We start from the raw sequence: 18,973 nt of genomic DNA, 5'->3' as shown, positions 1-18,973 counted from the left end.
CGAGCAAATTAAACACTAACTGTAGCTGAAGTTATCCAGCCGGGCCGTTTGAACTCAAGGAATAATAATGTTACTAAATGTTGTCACTGAAATAAACATTGCTACCATTATTTTCTCCTGCAATTCTTTTTTTCTGGTCGTACACTTCTGTTGCACTTGCTCTTTAGCCTCACATCATGAAACACCAGATTATCTATTGATCTGAACAAGCCTCCAGATAACCTGCACCATCGTTTCATCAGCTTGTCCTTACAGCCCTATTATGTGCCAGGAGCAAAAAGTTAGAGAAGTCTTTCAAGGACGCTTCTTTCAATAGGAATTCAAAGTCATATTATAAAAAAGATTCGATGTTAAACAGTTCACTTGGTCATTTTGGTGACCTTAATATTATTGCCATGTGTCTTTTACTGTATTTTGTCTCTCAGAGCATTCTTAGGGGTTTTGTAATCAGCCATCTGTTTGTAGAAGTCTGTTTTTACCAGCTCCACAAATAAGGAAATACAAAATCCCTCAAAAACACAAAAAATTTAATTGATTCCTTTTAATATATTCACCAAAAACATTGAACAAATGTAGTTTTGCTGAAATTAATCCCTTAATTTACATGCAAATGTTGGTACAATAATTCAAACAGTGCAGACTTGGCTGAAAGAGCCAAAAGCACAGAGATATTTAGTCCGCGATGCAGCCTCTGAGTCCAGTCGTAAAGCGAGGCAACCCAACACAGAAATAGCCTCGAGGGTTCGCTTAGCCCAAATGCTGAGTGAGAAGAGCTATAAATAGAGATGAATCTATGTCAAAAGGCAACAGAGGTTAAAGCGCACACAGTTCGGAAAGGGGTTGCATAATGGATCAAAGGTAGACAATAATTACAAATTAATAATTAAGTAATTGTCAAATAAGAACATTGCATTGTAAGCTGGAACAAGTTAGCCACCACTCTGTCTGCTTTTCCTTCTGAGGAGCAACTTAAGAGAAATGCTTCCGGTCCTAACCTGAAATGAATGTGAGAACAAGTTTAATTTCTAGAGTAATCCAATGTTTCATAGACATCAGTTGTTCCATGATGAGGTTTGATCAGTTGGCTATGTTATTGCACACAATTCAGAATCAATTAAAAGACATATTATACATGATTTGTTGCTATTTGTAAATAATGCTACTTGATGGTTGTGAGTTATCCCAAGGTTATTTGACCAACCATCTGTCCAGAATTATCCACGAATAACAAAATGACAAACCAAAATGTAAAAAAACAACAACAAAAAAGCTATAAAAACAGTAAGCAATGATTAGGAGGGATAAATCATACATTGCACTTGTACATAGAAATATGTATCAGAATATACCTTTTACAATAGTAAATGGAAAAACAACAATGTCGCCAAATGTAAAAAAGCAGCTAAAATAAATATATAGCATAAGCAAATCATGCGAGGCATGTGGCAGTCGCTATTAAAATACAGCACTTATATCAATGCAGTCACAAAATGTTTACATGGACAAAACAAAATATAATCTGCTGCTAAATTTATTTCATCTGCAGACTCTCATACTGTGTTCTAATGAAATAAGACACGATAGTGTTGTGAACATCAAAATATCTTCCGAAAGAGCAATTTCAATGTGCCAGTTAATGTATTGTGTTACAGTATTAGTTCGCATTTGGAGGTCAGCAATGCACAATAAAGACAATTAAGGGACACTTCAAAACACATTATAGTCATTCAAAGTCATTACCTGAGAAAGAGCATAAATTATTTAGTGACTGATAAAAGCCATCTTCCTCTGGAATAATAGTGCCTGACACAGATAGTTACGCAAATAACTTCAAGCATTCATCCAGATGAGTGAAGCACAAACCTGACTCCCAATAACAATCCCGTCCGTAGAAGACAAGAAGCAGTCAGTCTCAAAGTCAGTATCAAAGACTCAATCGGAGTTTTTTTTTTTTTTTTGGAAGAGGTTGTTTGGCTTATTAGCCACTTAATGAAAAAAAAAAGACTGCCCTTCAATTGTCCTCTTACGATGCACTCCATTTGTCTGAAATCTGATTTCAAAATGCTGTGCCACTTAAGAATGTAATAACTTCATGGTATACATTGGCAATTATGCCTCACTAAATTCACAGCTTTCATATTCCCTTTTTGTCAGTCTTTAAAGCTCAACTATGTAACCTTCAAAAGGACATTGTTCCTTGTATTAATTAAATCTAAATCCACATGGACTAAAACACACCCTGGACTGGATTACCACAGCTTTACTTGTTCTATATTAAATTATGATGACAGATGTTGACTACTTTTACCAAATTCCAAACAGGTGTTTACATAACTAACTGCACATTGGTTTTACGACTTTACTCTTCTTTGTTACCATTAATTTGTAACTTGTGTCATTAGTCCATACTTGTTACGGCTGTAGCTGCCGATCAGAAAAAAGCTAAATGGTATCTCCTTAAATAATGCTATGAGCTACAATTTGACTATTTAATTCGTTTTTAGTATATTTTAGTATAAAATACATTAAAAATTCAGATGACAATATTCATGAGTTTTTAAATTATTGTAAAAAATCTAAAAAAGATTGCAGAAAGTTCTTATTAACATTTTTCTTGCAATGTTCCTTTGTTGTGGAATTTCTGAATCTTAACTGCGAAGCCCATTTCTGTAATGCCTTAGCAAGCTTGTTCAAATTTTGCATTCACTCCTTGCTACACCCAAACAAAGTAAGCAATTTCATCCAAATCCACAGGATAGTCTGTGAGGTGAAGTGGCTCCTTGATATCAAATCTCTCTCCTTTGTAGCTTTTCCAACGGCCAGCAGGGAGGTAGATATCACGCTCTTGCTTTCCAGGCTCTAACACCGGGGCTACCATGAGGTCATCCCCAATCAGGAACTGTGAGTCGATTTTATAGGCCGTCTCATCACCAGTGGCAATCCACCACAGGGGCCGTATGATTGGATCCCCAGTGTTCAGCACCTCACTAGCCAGCTCCAGCACCCGTGGCGCTACAATACTCTCATGGAGCGCTGTGTACTTCCGAGCAATTTCGACTACCTCATTGTCGTACTGCCAAGGCGGAATAGAAAATTGCATGGAAGGCATGAAGGCTGAGAGTTCCAGCCAACGGATATAGAGTTCTCGATCGGGTAATGCACGATTTCCATCTGTGCGATTCGCATAGGCATTCCCTCCAATCATGTCTGGCAGAATGAACTGATAGCCCAGGATGCTGATTGTGAGCACTGTGGGAATAAGAGACTTGAGACCCATCTCATAGCCCCAAACCGAGTCTCTGTCAATTGGTCTGAAGAAGCAGGATATGTTCTGAGACTGATAGCCACTGCGCAGCTCAGCTCTATCATTATAGGGAATAGCCATTTCTGTGTAACGTCTTGTAAAAAAACTTGGGTCCTTAATGGGAGTTCTGGTACTAAATTTCCAAGGTAAATAGTTTGTCTCCCCCGCATCAAATTTAAAAGACGTCACCCCATACCTGGAGCGTAGTGAACGTAGCTGGGAGGAAAACCAATCACGGGCATCTTGATTTGTGAAGTCCAAAATACCACTTATGCCATTCCACCAGCGGACCAAGGCTGGCAACTGTCCCGTTGGCTCCCGGACAAACAGCCCCCTCTCTACACAAGTATGAAAGTTCGCAGAATCATAGTTAACAAAAGGATGAATCCAGAGTGATACCAGGAATCCGTCTGATTTTAGCTTCTGGAACATGGTGGAGGCATTGGTGAACTTTTTCTGATCAAACTCAAACTCTCCATAGCGACTGGTGTAGCGATCATCTATTTCCAGATGACTACAGTTAAAGTTATACTTGCGGATGTTGGCAGCATACTCCAAGATCTTCTCCTGGTCGATGTCAGTCTTATGTAGTGCCCAAGTTGACCATATTGGATGGCGAAACATGACTTTAGCAGGTACTTTGTTTGGTTTGTTGAAGTATCTACGGACCATGTACTTGTGTATAGACGTTACATCCAAGCCTACACACACCCTGTAACTAAGCTCAGCACACGGTGCCTCCCCCGGGTTTGGCTTGAAAGGACTGTCACTGTATCGTGCCTGAAAAGACATGGTCTTCTCTGTGTCGTTCCAGCCCAGGTGGAAGGGCACAGAATTGTTGATCTTGATCGCTGTAGCATTGGATGAAAGCCAATAACTCTCCAAAATGCCACCAAACTCCTGACGGTTTGAGTAGATGTCACTGGTGACAAAGGGTTTCGGAGCCTGTTGGCCAGAGATTGAAATCGGCCAGTGCTGAATTGCTGACACTGCACCACCATACCAGTGTGCAAACTTGTATGTCATGGCATGCTCGACAGGAATGTCAGGAACCAGTTCCTCCCAGCGCACACGATAGCACTGAACCGTGTCTTTAGGACGTACTGTCTCTATGAAAAAGTTCAGCTTTCTATCTGTAGTGGATCCACAGCTCAGAAGTTCCCCTTCTTTGGAGCAGGAATCCAAATCCAGTGTCCCCGATCTGCCAAGATTTAGGTAGCATTATGCCATTGCTAATATTGTACAATACAAAAGAGACATGGAATGCATGCAGTAACCACAAACACTACATTCCAAAAATAACAGAAAATTACCAACCTGAAATCCATTCTAAAAACGATAGACCCTCCCTGGTTGCGGATGATGTAGCCATCTTTGTTCAGATCCAGAAGCTGAGTCTTAAGCAGCTCAGCTTTGCGTAGCGAGGCTATGTAATAACACCACGCAGTCACCGCTGCAATCACCAGTACCAGGCCAATAACTCCCGCTCCAACCAAGGGTCGAGTGTCCCTGCTGTGTTTCTGCTTGGGGAGAGCGTCTGTAATTGTGCCTCCTGCTCCTCCAGGAACAACTTGGTACATGACTTATGCTGTTTAACAGGCAAATGTGAGAGCTGTAGTTCTAATGACTATAGAAAAGATTTCCAGTAGGAACCTTGTTCCGTCTCACTGTTTTCCCGTTGTAATGTCTGTTTGTATTGCCTGCCAGAAGAGAAAAAAGCAGATTGAGGGTTTCAAATCACAAATACAGAAGGCCTTGTTTCAATAAACTGTCACAGAGATGCTATATTTGGTTGAGATTGAGTTATAATACAAAATAAACTTTGTGTTTTTGTTCCTGAGTTTCCTTTATCTGATGGAAAAATACGCCAAAATGAATAAAGATGATGCAGTAAATACAAAATCTGATCATGGCAGTCGGTGAGGTTACTGCAGTTCAAGTGGCTGGTTTCATTCTCTGACCATATATCTGGTCAAGACAATATTTAGTTCGCAAGTACAAATGTAACCTGTAGCATGAAAGGAAGATTCACATCATTGCAGACGCCACCTCATCTGAACTTTGTTTATTGTAACCACTAATTGAGTTAGCAGAGAAAAAAATATAAAATAAAAAAAATTAAAGGTGTAATTTATCAATGTCTTACAATTTGTTGAACTTTTACTTCACCAGGAATAAATCAGGAGTGATTACTCTCACGTCTGATTTATTCCCCAGGAATAAATCAGATATGAGTAATCGTTCTCTTCATCTAATAATATGAAGAGCATCTCCATTTTCTTCATCACCTTTCAAAGTGATGACTGGAGGAAAGAGGAGATTCTGATGGCCAGTTGATAAAATGGCAAAATATTTAGTGTCAGCATTGTCACTGCAATGTGTCCATGTCCTTTTAACGGAAAAGCCTGATCATCTTTCAAAATAGTTGAAGCATGAAATTTAACATCATAAGGTCTTTTTAATCTTAATATTTTATTTATGTTTTATTTTATTGACTTGGGAAGGTCCCCTTGAGACACAAGGGCTATTCTTCCCCATACTGTATATCAATACACATTAAAAAAAAAAAAAAAAGAAAAGAATTACGCCATGTCAGTTAATTCAAATAAGGTGCAGCACTGATAGATTTGTGAATAGATTTCAACTGAAGTTAAATTAAATTAAGGCTGAAATCTGATATCACAATTCTGAAATATCATTTTTGTGTCATTAGGCACTACAGCCAGAAGTCAGGGTGAATGGGGGATTTTTATATTTATTTTCATTTTTATTCTACAGGTTTTAGCAAATATGAAAAACGTATCATCTAACCTAATGATAGATTTTAAAAAGAGAGTGTCTAGATGTTATACGCAATATTTTATATCAACAAGGCTCTTCAGGAAAAATGTCTTCGGAATAAAACAATAGCTAGAAGAATAACAGTTGTTTCATACATTTTCCTAAAATTGATGACTGCGATGCTTAGTTGAGAAACATTGACTTCTAAATAGCTTAACTGTCAGAGACAAAAAGGAAAACAGTCCCAGACAGATCAAAACATGAGATAGAGCATTCTGTTCCATTCCAGACATCAACCTGTTTCACAATCCATCTGTTCTTGTCAGTTCAAAACCCACGATTCATTTCTAGCATTGCCTTACATGATCTGCACTGCTGCACAGAGCTATATAATAGCACTTAAAGGTTTTATGCTGTCAGAATGTAAATTTAAAAAAATGTGTTTGAGGTTAAGCAAAACACATCTACTGCCAATTACCTATAAGAGGATAAAGTAGATGTTCCCAGCAGCAATTCTAACATACAAGTTTGATTGAAAGAAGACTCATTTGTATGGGAGAAAGCAGAGGAACAGAAATGGTGATTTTGGCCTTGAGCTCTGCCAATGCTGGGAAAGAGAGGGGAGAATACTAAACATTTTGCTCCATCAAGCCAAAACTGGAAGTAATCGGGTTCACTCTGGCCAGAAATCAGACATTTTGACAGCACTAGTGACACATCCAATAAAAAAAAATAACTACACTCATCCATTTTTGTTACATTTACACCTAACTGTCCTCCTCAGTGTGGATCAAGCAAAAGCTTTAACAGATAATTAACTGCTTGCAGCTAGTTAGTGTATTTTGCCAATCAGAATAGATCAGATTAAAGTGCACAGCCAACCGAGGAGAGTTCAATCCACTGCAGGTTCCCTGGCCGTTGGCTAGACCTAACTGCAATTGACCCTTGCGGTCCACCATGGCAGCAATGGTCGATAATAAAAAATGTCTCCTATTAATTAGCAATCTAATTGACTAATTCTGTGTTCAACCACCCTTAGTATAGATTTCCCCCAACAACAGGAGTGATAACATAAGCCCATCATTAATTAACAGAGAACTCACTGTTGGTTCCTTAGAGATCTACTCAGGCTGCTGGACTCAGGGAAGGAATATGACCTTGAAAGTCAGAGAGATTTATTGTACATTAGGCTTATTCTCTAGAAATGTTTCTTTTTCCTGTAAATGGGAATAAAAGACAGATATAACAACAAAACCTGCATCGTGTATTGGTTGTATTTGATGATTATTTATAGATCAACGGGAGAAAAACAATGATAGGCAGAAACCAGCAAGCTATTCTTATCTGTAGCCATTTATCCCATGCAGCACCATCACAAATTCACCTATACAGTATTCTGAAGCTGCATGTGGATCTACATGGAGCAACAGTGCCACCCACGACAAACACGGCACCAGTTATCACCATTTAATTTTTCATTTTTTTTACTTAATCAAGCAAAACCAAAAGGTTATCATTATATAAGAACCCATTAAATTGCTAAATATGTTTCTGAGGGTGGAAATCGAGTGTTCTGCAGTTCTGCTGAAAATACAGCTGAGACAAATGAAAGTTAAGCAAAGCAGACAACAATTTTTTTTTTTTAAATTGTACTTCTGCCAATGAGAGTAGGAGGAGATTATGTGATCAAAAACATTTCTTTCTGAAATTTGCGGATTTTTGGAGTTTGTTTTTCTTGCAAAATATCTCAGAGAGCTGTCAGCGGATTTTCAAATCAATCAAGATTAACATATACTCGGCCGAATAACTCAAGATGTTCCACAACTGGATCAGATTAAAATATATATTTGAAGGCTGAGATGTGATGTTGCTCACAGTGACAGAGAGGAGTGGAGATATGGGACTGTTACTACCAAAATGGATTGTCATGATGCGGATCTACATGCAGCAACTTCTCCATGGCAACATGAACAACAATACAGCATCTGATAATAACAATGTGATAACTGTGCAGACTCAGGAATGAGGCAATGTCTCCTCAGAGGTCTGAGGAGTTACAGAACTTCCTGTCAGGCTCTCCCACGATTCAGCTGTTTGTTCCTGTTCAGGTAGGATTTGGGGAAAGTTTTAAGTATAAAAATTATTTCCACCCAGTTTAACAGACTGATCGGTTTAACTGTAAATGTAATCTAATCCTTTCACACAATATTCTGAACAAAATCGTCTATCGGGATTTCTCTCAGTGGAATAGTAGAAAACATTCAGATCCGGATGAGATCGGATCTCTGTCCGGTGTAAACACGTATGTGCCGTTTCAGCTGATTCTCTATCTGACAGGGAGAAAAGAAACAGGTGTGCTGAAGTCTGAAGTCTACCTCAGAGTGTGTGTGTGTGTGGGGGGGGGGGTGCAAGATAATATATAGCACATAAAAACTCAACTGAATTCCCTAAAGCGTCAAAATCTGTTCTGAGCTCTGACAATTTTTACTTTTACTTTTTGTTTCCAAAAGTTTTGTGTCTTTCGATCATAAATTATACATAATAAAAACATGATAACTGTACACAAAACAATGACTCCTTTAAAGCGGTTCTAATACTTTCTCCATAAACACGCACAGAATATTCAAATGAGTCGAATAGCCGCAGTTTTAAGCTACGGTGGGTCGTGTAGGAAAGTTGATCTGCGGGAAAATAACACGGAATTTGCGGAAAGTTTGCATTTCAACCGGATTTGCGCTCGTCGGTTTTGGGGGGTTTTCTGCGGACCGTTAAAATGAGTTTTATCCTACCAGTCGGGCTCTGCCCCTCCGGCTCCGAACACAACTTGTTTGCGGTTAACAGAAAACACGAACGGAGCACGTCAATGCGTGTCAGCCTCGTTTGCATCATGGGAAATGTAGTCCACGCTGCTACGTCCTATTTCCTTTTGGTTTTGTGAGCTGTCGATAAACTAGGCTTTAGGCCCCTTACCGCCACCTAGTGGACTGAGTGTGACCTGAACTTGACTTCTGTGTATTGTTTACTTCTTATGTTTATATTCTTATATTTATGTTTATTACTCCACTTCCATATTAACTTCAAACCATACATGAACAATTTGACATTGAAGCCATGCTCTGAGATGAACGCCGTCTGTCCTGAGCAGATTCTTTGGAAACATCTTTTGATATGAATAGCTGTTTAGAAAAAGTGTTTCTCTCCATATCCAGTGTTAAATATTCATTTTTAACTTGGTTGTATGGTTTCAGAGTGTAAAATGTACCAAAATATATACAAAGAGAAAAAAAATCAATTTACAAATAAAAAATATACCATTAAGGGGACCTGAGCTCTATTTGTGCTATATGCTATATGCAATATGATGATCTCATTAGCGGTGGTTGTACACTTTTGTCTGCGTTATCACAATGATCATAACCATTCTGTGAAGCCCCTGGCTATTTAAAGTACTATTTCACAAAAATGCAATAAAGAATTCCGATATCTTGTAGACAATTATCTCACTAATGGTAAGATGTAATTTTAATGTCATGGATACTTGTGAGGGCCTTGGTGCCTCATTTTGGTTTGATCAGTACAAGTTCCCTCATGGGAAGATCTCTGCTGCTAGTTTTGAATTGTAAAAGTGTCCACACTGTAAGTGAGCAGATAATAGAGGCGAGAGTGCAGCCTGTGGCCACATTATTCATTCTTACACCTTTTCTCACCGGGTTAATTAGCAGAGAATTAAACAATTGTCAAGTTAGTGGTCCCTCATATTGCTGCAGGTCTCCAGTCCCCACTTTGGAAACCGGTGCAGCTAACGTCCTAACGAAGGCACTCAGACACAAACTCTGGGTGTATGATGTAGTCTCCAGCCTGGTAGGACTTCACCACATGGAAACAGCTGTAGCATCCACTGTTGAGAGACCAGAGGAGCTCACATTAGGCTTCTGTGGTTATAATTCATGAGGCATGAAGGTGTCTCCTCATCAAAATATCATGATTACTAAATAGAGATCAAAACACACCTGCTATCCAAGGGGCCATTCACAGTAGGAGGGTATTGTGTTCTCAGAAGGTGGTTTTGAGGGGCCATGGTTTGAGGTCTTGTTCGAAGCTGAGTCACTGCATGCTGTCTGTCAAACAAACTTCTAGTTATCATTTCTTACATCTTATGAATCAACAAGGTTCTTATTAATTAATGTAAAAAATCAAGGCAGCAAGAAAAAGTCACTGAAGTCACCTGAGTTGCTGCGCTGAGTGTGGATGAACATTTATCTGATGATCCATCCTAAAGCAAAAAAAAAAATCAATGAGTCAGTATTTTTACACTCACGTCTGCCTCATAGAGTGAACTGATGAACCACCACCTTGTTGGGCTCTTTGCGGCTGCACAGAGATGAAATCCTGGGCCTGCAGGAGACTCTGTCAGCTGTGGTTTTTGCAGTCTGTCAGCAGAGGGCAGAGACGGTACCCTGGATGGACTGAGGGGGGGCATGAGGACCGGTTTGCCTCCACCAACACTGTTTAGGCAGCTGTCAGGACGAGTCATAACAGGACTGTGGAATGATACATGTTTGACGGGGGGGAAGAAAGGACGGCCCTTGTCCACAAGGGGCGAGGGGTGTGTCACTGTGCGATGTGAAGTGTGACTGGAGTGGAAACTCCTGGGAAACAGAAAGTCCTGGACACGTAGGTGGAAACAAAATACAATGTGAGGAAATGAGGAGACTGTTAGATAATCTTCTTATCCACTGCAATGAAGTTTTATATATACTCTATCACACATTGAGGTGGTTTTATTATGACACATGGTTTTTAATTTGTTTTTTATTTCATTTTCTTTCTGTATTGTTCCAACAAAATGACTTATATGAATTTCTACAACAAAGCTTTCTTTTTGCTAAAGCTTGAATTGAAAACGGAAAAAGTGAGGCTGTAAATTTTGTGTTGTTGTTTTTTTTATCCTTTGGGCTACATTGGCTGTATGTATGTGGTCATAAAGGAAGTACTGAATAATAGATGGGATGCAGCTTTCACTAAAACACAGGGAAAGAAAGTGTAAAACATTTCAGTCTGGGGAGATGAAGAGCAATAAAGTGAACACCAGTAATAAAGAATGCAATTATTCTGTTTTGATATTAAATGCATCACCAAGAAATGCAATCTTGTGCTTTTTCATAAGAGTGTTTGATGAACCAGACTCCTGGCCAACATTTTGCATACAGTATTTTTAATCATACGTATATATAATCCTCCTTTTAAGCCTGCGCTCCTTACCTGCCGAGGCTGGGGGTTGTTCTTGCGGTTGGCAGAGGTGGGTCGCAGTTGTTCCCGTACCACCCTGCCTGGAGAAGTGAAATGCTCTTTGTAGATTGTGACGTACAGCTGGGGAACCATCTTCGCTGCGACTTCCCTCCAATCTGGTTCAAACTCAGAACTCAACTTTCTCCCCCCTCGATCAACTGGTAGCTCCTCCTTTCCTCTCATACTTGTGTAGCTCAACAACTTCCACTTTTTCTCTGCAAAATTGACAGCTATGTTTTGGGGGTTTTTTGTTTTTGTTTTTTTGCTTGAAATAGTTTCTGGGTCATGCATACTTTTTCAACCTGCTGCTATATACGTATGTCTGTGTTTAAAGCATTGCATTGTAATATTTACTTTGTGCGTGTATCATTAGTGATATATTTTGCTTCTTTGCAACTCATTTGACAAATGCATAATAAAAGAGTTGCATTCATTTGTTTCTGTTGTTATGAGTCTGCCGTGTTCAAAGATGAAACAGGTAACCTCTGCTGAACCCTGACAACGCTTTGTTACCACCTGAGGACTCAGCTAATAATCCCCAGACCCCCTGCAGAGACACATACCCGGGGTCACTTTCCATGACCTACGTCTCCCAGGGAGGCCCTACAAAACCTATCCAGCAGTGAATTCAAACACTAACTGTTCCAATCTGTGGTTAAAACAAAACCCGCCTTATCAGCTCTGTAGAACTAGCAATGCAGAACAAAGATGAGATTTCTAAGAATCTTCCATCACCATCCTCCCGAGTCACCTCTATTCACTGTCAGCGTGTCACATGGGCATCAATAATTCACCCGGCGTTGTAGGGTGCCGTTGTGTCTCTCCTGCTGTTTTTCGAGTTATCTGTGACAGCCACTGGCTGTTTGTCTCACAGCAGTGGAAGGGCAATGCTTGACAGCCGTGTCGAGACAAGTCAAATACATGTCAACAGATGCAAAGTAGAAGTCACAGAAATCAGAGATGATTTCCTCAAATCTGATCCAGTGTGTCGTCTGTGTTCCCGTCTCCAGTAGATTTTCACACAAGGCTTCCTTCCTTTATTTATTTTACTGACCTCATTTCAACAAATTCCATTATGTTCATAACACTCTTACATCACAGAGGATTTTTGAACAATGTAAAAGAAGAAAAAAATACATTTTACAGATTATTTTAAAGCCCACGTTGCAAGTTGTGCATACGATCAGTTATGCGTTGCTTGCTGCACAGGCTGTCCAGTTTGTGCAATGCAGACCTCAAAGCTCTCACTTTTGACTTTTGTTTACTGGCGCTTGGTTTTCACAGCTGATTTGAGCTTCGTGAACAGAAAACCAAAGTTCTGTGAGAAAGGAGAGACGAGCAGCGTAAGAAGAAAAAAAACCTGAGAGCCGCTGATCTGTCAAGCATAGAAATTGCAACTGGTATGCTGTTTGAAAAGAACATATGCAAAATTGTAACATGAATGGACCATATGAAAGGCCCAGCTTAACAAACCTGAATGGCGTAGTAAACAATCCCCAAATAACCAGCAATGCAGCCACCGAGGAAGAGATCAAAGGCCGCAGGCTTCACTCTGGAAGTGTCATTGAAATTAACATGTGCACACAAAATTTATAAACATTTAGTGATGTATATTTACCTGTACATCACTATTGGTTGGTTCATTTGATCAAAAAAGGTAATGTCAGGGTCCCTGCATGAAGAAATATAATTAATCAGCTGTGATATTGTTTAATTCCTAAGAGTCGCATGTGTTTTTACCATATACCTCTTGTCCTGTCGGAAGCTGTGCACATGAACCTGCTGCAGGTAATGCCTGAACTCCTGCTCTAGTGAGTTAACCAGCAGGATGTGACCCGGCTCCTTGTCCATCAGCTGGGCGGCTCGTGGGATTGAAGTCAGGATGGACATCAGGCTGGACACACGAACATCCTGAAAGTCCTGCATCAATAATGTGGATGAAAAATTCAGGCACTTATTGTATATACGTTAATCTCTAAATTAAAAGTTTTTAAACAATTAAAACCTATGGAACTTAACTCTGTAAAAAGCATTTAAGGTAGCTATTTCCAAATGAGTTCAGATTTCAGATCAGTAAAATTAACAAACTGAGGTTATTTGGATTTTTTTATTTTTTTTTTACACAATTATCCCGCAGTTACAACAAATGAACACCAGATGTCAGCATTTGTTTTTCCATGGACAGGAATCAGAAACTCACCAAGTGGCCTTTGAAAATTTGCACATCTTTTGGAGAACCCTTGTTGAAGACATTAAAAAATATTGATGAAATAAATAAGACACAAGAAAAATTTTGCTGTTGTTTTTTTCTTTGCATGCATTTTTACCTTGTCGGAGATGTTGTACATGAAACGTGCCAGTGCTTCTGCTAAAATGATACCGTTACGCTTCAGTTTCTTGAGGTCCACTTGTGACCTGTGACAACATACGAATACTGTTTTGACCTTGTCTCAATATCAAGTTATGGCAAGCACAGAGTCACAAGCAAAAACTGGAGTTTACATGGTGTCCAGAATGGAACCTCGCTGCTCAGATTTGTGGTTTTCCAGATGAGACACAGTGAAGCTGGGAATCCTGCGCAGGCTGTACCGCTCATGTTCCCAGGATACTGTGGACTCCACGAGATTTATCTTCTTATGGACCAACCCCACCTTCACCCAGGGGAATCTAGAGGAAACCACCTGAAGAAGTGACCAAAACTTTAGAACCACGAAGACTGTTCACTCCATGATTTAGGCCCTGTAGTAAAGATTGTTACCTCTTCTAACTGCTGGTAGAAGGAGTGTATGGGCGTGTCAGATTTAGGAGGGCGGGACACATGCATGAATAGTTCATCACTGTTGGCCAGGGTGTCCAAACACAGAACAAAAGCCACATTGTCATGGAGCAGGCTGGACTCTGGGAAGGAATATTTCACATGAAAATCCTTACACCAAGAGGTTCATGTTCAGATACAAGGATGCTGGAGCACCACTTCACACAGCACGAAAACACCTCAATGAAAGCTCACCGGCATGATCGAGGTTCTCCTCAATCCACCTCTTAGTGCCAAGGAAATTATATTTCCCTCCACCAGTTAAGGAGAACATTAAGTTGTACCTGGAAGACATGTGAAGAGTTTTATTCATCAACAGGAAGTTTTCCATGAAATTATAGGAGCTACTTCTTACATTTCTTTTCTTCGACCACCACAAAATATTGCTTGCAGTGTTAGCAGCATTGGATCATTCTAAAACCAGGGTGGGCAAATATTTGACTTGTGGGCCACACGGAGTTCTAAAATTTGACGGACGGGCCAGCTGAGGAGCAGATAGATGTGTTTATTTGAATGTTTATTTGTACTGATGCAAATAACACGTAAAAACCATTAAACAAAAGGTTTTGGCCTTTAACAGGCAGCAAAGCATACATATGGAAGGCTTATTGTAAAAATAATTTTACAATTGTATTTATTTCATAAAATTTTTGAGATGGTTCAATTAAGTTTGGAGGGCCGGATTACAAAGTCTAAAGGACCGTACATGGCCCGAGGGCCATAGTTTGCCCATGCCTGCTCTAAGGTCACACTCACGGTGGTCTGGTACTTTGGCTCCTGAAAAGCTTCTGGAAGAGCCGAGCCAATTCCAGCAGAATAGTGACCCCGCTACCATTAGAGTCTGCTCCATACGACAGCCACTACATTCCACAGAGATACAGATTTATGTCAGAACTTTATGTCGTACTACAAGGATATGCATCTTAATAAACACATGGAATGTCATGGCGCTCACCGGGGCCAGGCCGTAGGAATCATAGTGTGCGGCGATGACGATTGTTGGCGAGTCTTCTTCTGCTCCAGGAAGCACTCCCTGGAAAGGATCAAAAACCGAGAATCGCCGTAAATCAAAGAAATAGAGTTTGATTGAAATCAGAGCAACACAAATCAAATATTTTTACACGTCTGCTTGGCATAGAAACGCTCACCTCCAATGTGACTATGGTGTTGTCAGTGATGGCCTTAATGGGAACGTTGGTGCTCACTAAAATCTGAAAGGCTGTAGCTGTGACCATACTCCGAAGGACTGGCAAGAAGGAAAACATACACTTTCAGGGTAGACAAGCTGCTTTACAGTAAAATATAAATGTTCATCTATATTTCTTCTTGATCCGCTCACCTCTGATGAATATAGATGAAGTCCGGGTGGCAGCAGCTTGCTTGACCTCCTCATACATGTAAAGCAGCTGTTCGTCCTCGGGGGCCACATAGACAGGCATCAGGGTTTCTTTCCGCATGGCTTCCCTCTCACTCACCATGAAGGACTGAGAGGGGGGAAAAAAAGGCTATTTCACATGTAATTCATATTTTTTGTTGTTGTTTTCTTTGTTACCCGATACCCTGGAGAAGGATGGAAGATTTTGTATTCATAAACTGCTCTCATGATGGTGTCTGATGTCGTTTTTTCTTGTTGCCTTGCAGCATGTCCTGCAGCACATGAAGCTTCTGGAGAACTTCATACCTGCACGGTTTCATGGGGAAAACTGAAGATATTCTTAGGAAGCAGTATCAATATGGCAGCAGCATTTTGCCTCTGAGCCTCAAGGTATTTTTCTGCAGTGAAGTCCGGCAGCTTCATGATGACACAACGACGGGTCAGAATCGGCTCATCTGCCGAGCGAGCCTCTGCCACCACAATGGCTCCACGGCAACCTCAGCACACAAACACAAATGTTTAGAATTAGTTATTATCTCCCTTTTCCTTCATTACAACACTGGAACAATATTTAATGTTACTACAATTGTAATGTTGATGGAGCTTTTCGTTAAAATATACTGACATGACATTTTTAAAAACTATAAAACCTTCTACTTCTTCTCCTTTTGTCTTTTCCCTTCAGGGGTCGCCACAGCGAATCAGTTGCCCCCATCTAACCCTGTCTTCTGCATCCTCTTCTCTCACACCAACTACTTCATGTCCTCTTTCACTACATCCATAAACCTCCTCTTTGGTCTTCCTCTAGGCCTCCTGCCTGGCAGTTCAAAACTCAGCATCCTTCTACCGATATATTCACTATCTCTCCTCTGGACATGTTCAAACTAGTGCTGTCAGGAGATTAAAAAAAAATCTAATTAATTACAGGATTTGTAATTAATCTAATTAATCGTATTTTAATCTCATACCTGCTAAAGGCCCCCAAATAAAGAATTTGAATTCCACTCACGATTAATTGCGTTAATTTGCAGCGTAATTAATTAATCTAATTAACGCGGTAAACTGACAGCCCTAGTTCAAACCATCTCAGTCTGGCCTCTCTGACTTTATCTCCACAACCTATAACATGTGCTGTCCTCTGATGTACTCATTCCTGATCCTATCCTTCCTGGTCACTCCCAGAGAGAACCTCAGCATCTTCATCTCTGCTACCTCCAGCTCTGTCTCCTGTCTTTTCCTCAGTGACACTGTCTCTAGACCAAACAACATCGCTGGTCTCACCACAGTTTTGTACACCTTTCCTTTCATTTTAGCTAAAACTCTTCTATCACACATCACACCTGACACTCTCCTCCACCCGTTCCATCCTGCCTGTACATGCTTCTTCACCTCTTTTCCACACTCTCCATTGCTCTGGACTGTTGAGCCTAAGTACTTAAAATCCTCCACCTTCTTGATCTCTTCTCCCTGTAACCTCACTCTTCCACTTGGGTCCCTCTCATTCACACACATGTACTCTGTCTTACTGCAGCTAACCTTCATTCCTCTCCTTTCCAGGACAAACCTCCACCTCTCTAGCTTCTCCTCCACCTGTTCCCTGCTCTCACTGCAGATCACAATGTCATCTGCAAACATCATAGTCCATGGAGATTCCTGTCTAACCTCGTCTGTCAGCCTGTCCATCACCATAGCGAACAAGAAGGGGCTCAGAGCTGATCCCTGATGCAGTCCCACCTCCACCTTGAACTCCTCTGTCACACCTACAGCACACCTCACCACTGTCTTACAGTCCTCATACATGTCCTGCACTGCTCTAACATACTTCTCTGCCACTCCAGACTTCCTCATACAATACCACAGTTCCTCTCTGGGCACCCTGTCATCAGCTTTCTCCAGATCTACAAAAACACAATGCAGCTCCGTCTGGCCTTCTCTGTACTTCTCTATCAACATCTTCAAAGCAAATACTGCATCTGTAGTACTCTTTTTTGGCATGAAACCATACTGCTGCTCATAAATGTTCACTTCTGCCCTTAGTCTAGCTTCCACTACTCTTTCCCATAACTTCATTGTGTGGCTCATCAGCTTTATTCCTCTGTAGTTGCCACAACTCTGCACATCTCCCTTGTTCTTAAAAATGGGCACCAGCACACTTCTCCTCCATTCCTCAGGCATCTTCTCACTATCTAAGATCCTGTTGAACAACCCAGTCAGAAACTCTACTGCCACCTCTCCTAGACACTTCCATACCTAAAAAACTTTAAAACCTAAAAGGTTAAATATCTAAGTTGATAAAACTAGAATGACTCAAATAATTTACATGCAGGTAAGTAAAACCCGAAAAATAACCTAAAAATAACCCATGAGAAGAGCTTTGTAGCTAACAAATTAATTAATAAATAAATTGATAAATAAGTAAATAAATAGCAAATGCTGCATCAGAAAAATGTGCCATGTTTTAAAATAAAAGCAGTTGTGTGGGCATAACAGTGATTTATAATTACAATGTATATATGATTACATTTCAATTTGTGGGGGGTAAATACCGGACGTTTAATCCCTTTGGGCTTCATTTGTATCATTAATTATTCAAATTATGTGACAAGGAAGTGTCTATTTAACTCTCTTCCAATTGAAAGATGACAAGATGGCCCATGTAGGGCACTATTCATAAGAGGTCATAAGCCAGAGTTCAGGGAATCCTTATGGAATCATCAGCACCATACTGTAATCTTAACCAAATACTGCTGAATACATCAGCATTATTCCAGTTATTTAAACCTACCATTTTTCTGCTGCCCCAGGTTGTATTGCTGCATCCTGTAGGCTGTGAACTCGTAGGAGGACACGGCAGGAAGAGCAGAGCCATGCAGACTCCGGATGCAGAACATCAGCACCAGAGCAGCTAAACTCACGTCTCTGTGTAACATGATGACACTTCCTGTCGTGATGGCGTCCTGATCTCAGTCTACAACGCAAGAAGATGCTACGGTGAGCTTCTTAGTAGGCCATCCATATGTATTTATGAGTTCCATTAGCAGGACGTCCAGTCATACCTGGGCTGTCTGTCTTGTCTCCTATGGGTTACAGTAATGCTGTCTCCGTGCTACCATCTCTTTGTATGTTGAACACTCCCTCACCTTCGTCCCGTCTCATGAGCTCCTCTTGGTACGTCCTCCTCAAGTTTAACACTGCTTGCATTGTGGACACATATTAGCTCCTGGGACAGGAGGCGTCTTCTGTAATCACCATCTGCTGCCAAAGGATAAACTCAAGGCTAATCAGAGGCACCCAACCCCCACATCTTCCCCTCACTCCTCCATAGCCTCTCTCTGTATCCCATCACCTCTTTACTGTAACTTTACAACCAGGAGCATCACCTCCAGATAGATAGATAGATAGATAGATA

At 40.5% G+C, this 18,973-nt stretch overlaps 2 protein-coding genes across 3 annotated transcripts; both read right to left on the bottom strand.

Moving 5' to 3' along the window:
* Positions 1-532: 532 nt before the first annotated feature.
* On the bottom strand, positions 533-10,574 carry myorg (myogenesis regulating glycosidase). 2 transcript variants are annotated; one of them, XM_068315361.1, is made up of 7 exons: positions 10,438-10,574; positions 10,311-10,358; positions 10,096-10,203; positions 8,875-9,983; positions 7,189-7,242; positions 4,622-5,004; positions 533-4,505 (listed from the first exon to the last, which is right to left on the bottom strand). In XM_068315361.1, exons 6-7 carry the CDS (start codon positions 4,882-4,884, stop codon positions 2,714-2,716), a joined length of 2,055 nt encoding a protein of 684 aa, XP_068171462.1. In that variant the 5' UTR covers positions 4,885-5,004; positions 7,189-7,242; positions 8,875-9,983; positions 10,096-10,203; positions 10,311-10,358; positions 10,438-10,574; the 3' UTR covers positions 533-2,713. The 2 variants fall into 2 exon arrangements, with proteins under 2 accessions (XP_068171462.1, XP_068171463.1); XM_068315362.1 differs by lacking the exon at positions 7,189-7,242.
* A 1,986-nt stretch (positions 10,575-12,560) lies between these two features.
* On the bottom strand, positions 12,561-18,771 carry zgc:109965 (Nicalin-1-like). Its single transcript, XM_068315363.1, has 16 exons — positions 18,621-18,771; positions 18,350-18,532; positions 15,871-16,061; positions 15,529-15,673; positions 15,338-15,435; positions 15,145-15,222; positions 14,946-15,049; positions 14,385-14,473; positions 14,133-14,272; positions 13,877-14,055; positions 13,702-13,789; positions 13,575-13,613; positions 13,122-13,294; positions 12,993-13,046; positions 12,848-12,926; positions 12,561-12,692 (listed from the first exon to the last, which is right to left on the bottom strand). Exons 2-16 carry the CDS (start codon positions 18,492-18,494, stop codon positions 12,636-12,638), a joined length of 1,659 nt encoding a protein of 552 aa, XP_068171464.1. The 5' UTR covers positions 18,495-18,532; positions 18,621-18,771; the 3' UTR covers positions 12,561-12,635.
* Between the last annotated feature and the right edge of the window lie 202 nt (positions 18,772-18,973).

The sequence above is a fragment of the Antennarius striatus genome, chromosome 5 (genome assembly GCF_040054535.1).
Source record: "Antennarius striatus isolate MH-2024 chromosome 5, ASM4005453v1, whole genome shotgun sequence".
NCBI lineage: Eukaryota > Metazoa > Chordata > Actinopteri > Lophiiformes > Antennariidae > Antennarius > Antennarius striatus.
The sequence above is the reverse complement of the archived record's forward strand: the minus strand, read 5'-3'. Positions and strand labels throughout refer to the sequence as shown.

Excerpts from the sequence above, each read along its gene's own strand:
- zgc:109965 (XM_068315363.1), bottom strand. The coding sequence starts at position 18,494 with ATGTTACACAGAGACGTGAGTTTAGCTGCTCTGGTGCTGATGTTCTGC. Across the intron at positions 14,273-14,384 it reads GGAGAACCTCGATCATGCCG|AGTCCAGCCTGCTCCATGAC; the intron begins GTGAGCTTTCAT and ends ATTCCTTCCCAG. Across the intron at positions 13,047-13,121 it reads AGCTTCCGACAGGACAAGAG|GGACCCTGACATTACCTTTT; the intron begins GTATATGGTAAA and ends TTCTTCATGCAG.
- myorg (XM_068315361.1), bottom strand. The coding sequence starts at position 4,884 with ATGTACCAAGTTGTTCCTGGAGGAGCAGGAGGCACAATTACAGACGCT. Across the intron at positions 4,506-4,621 it reads GTTTTTAGAATGGATTTCAG|ATCGGGGACACTGGATTTGG; the intron begins GTTGGTAATTTT and ends AAATCTTGGCAG.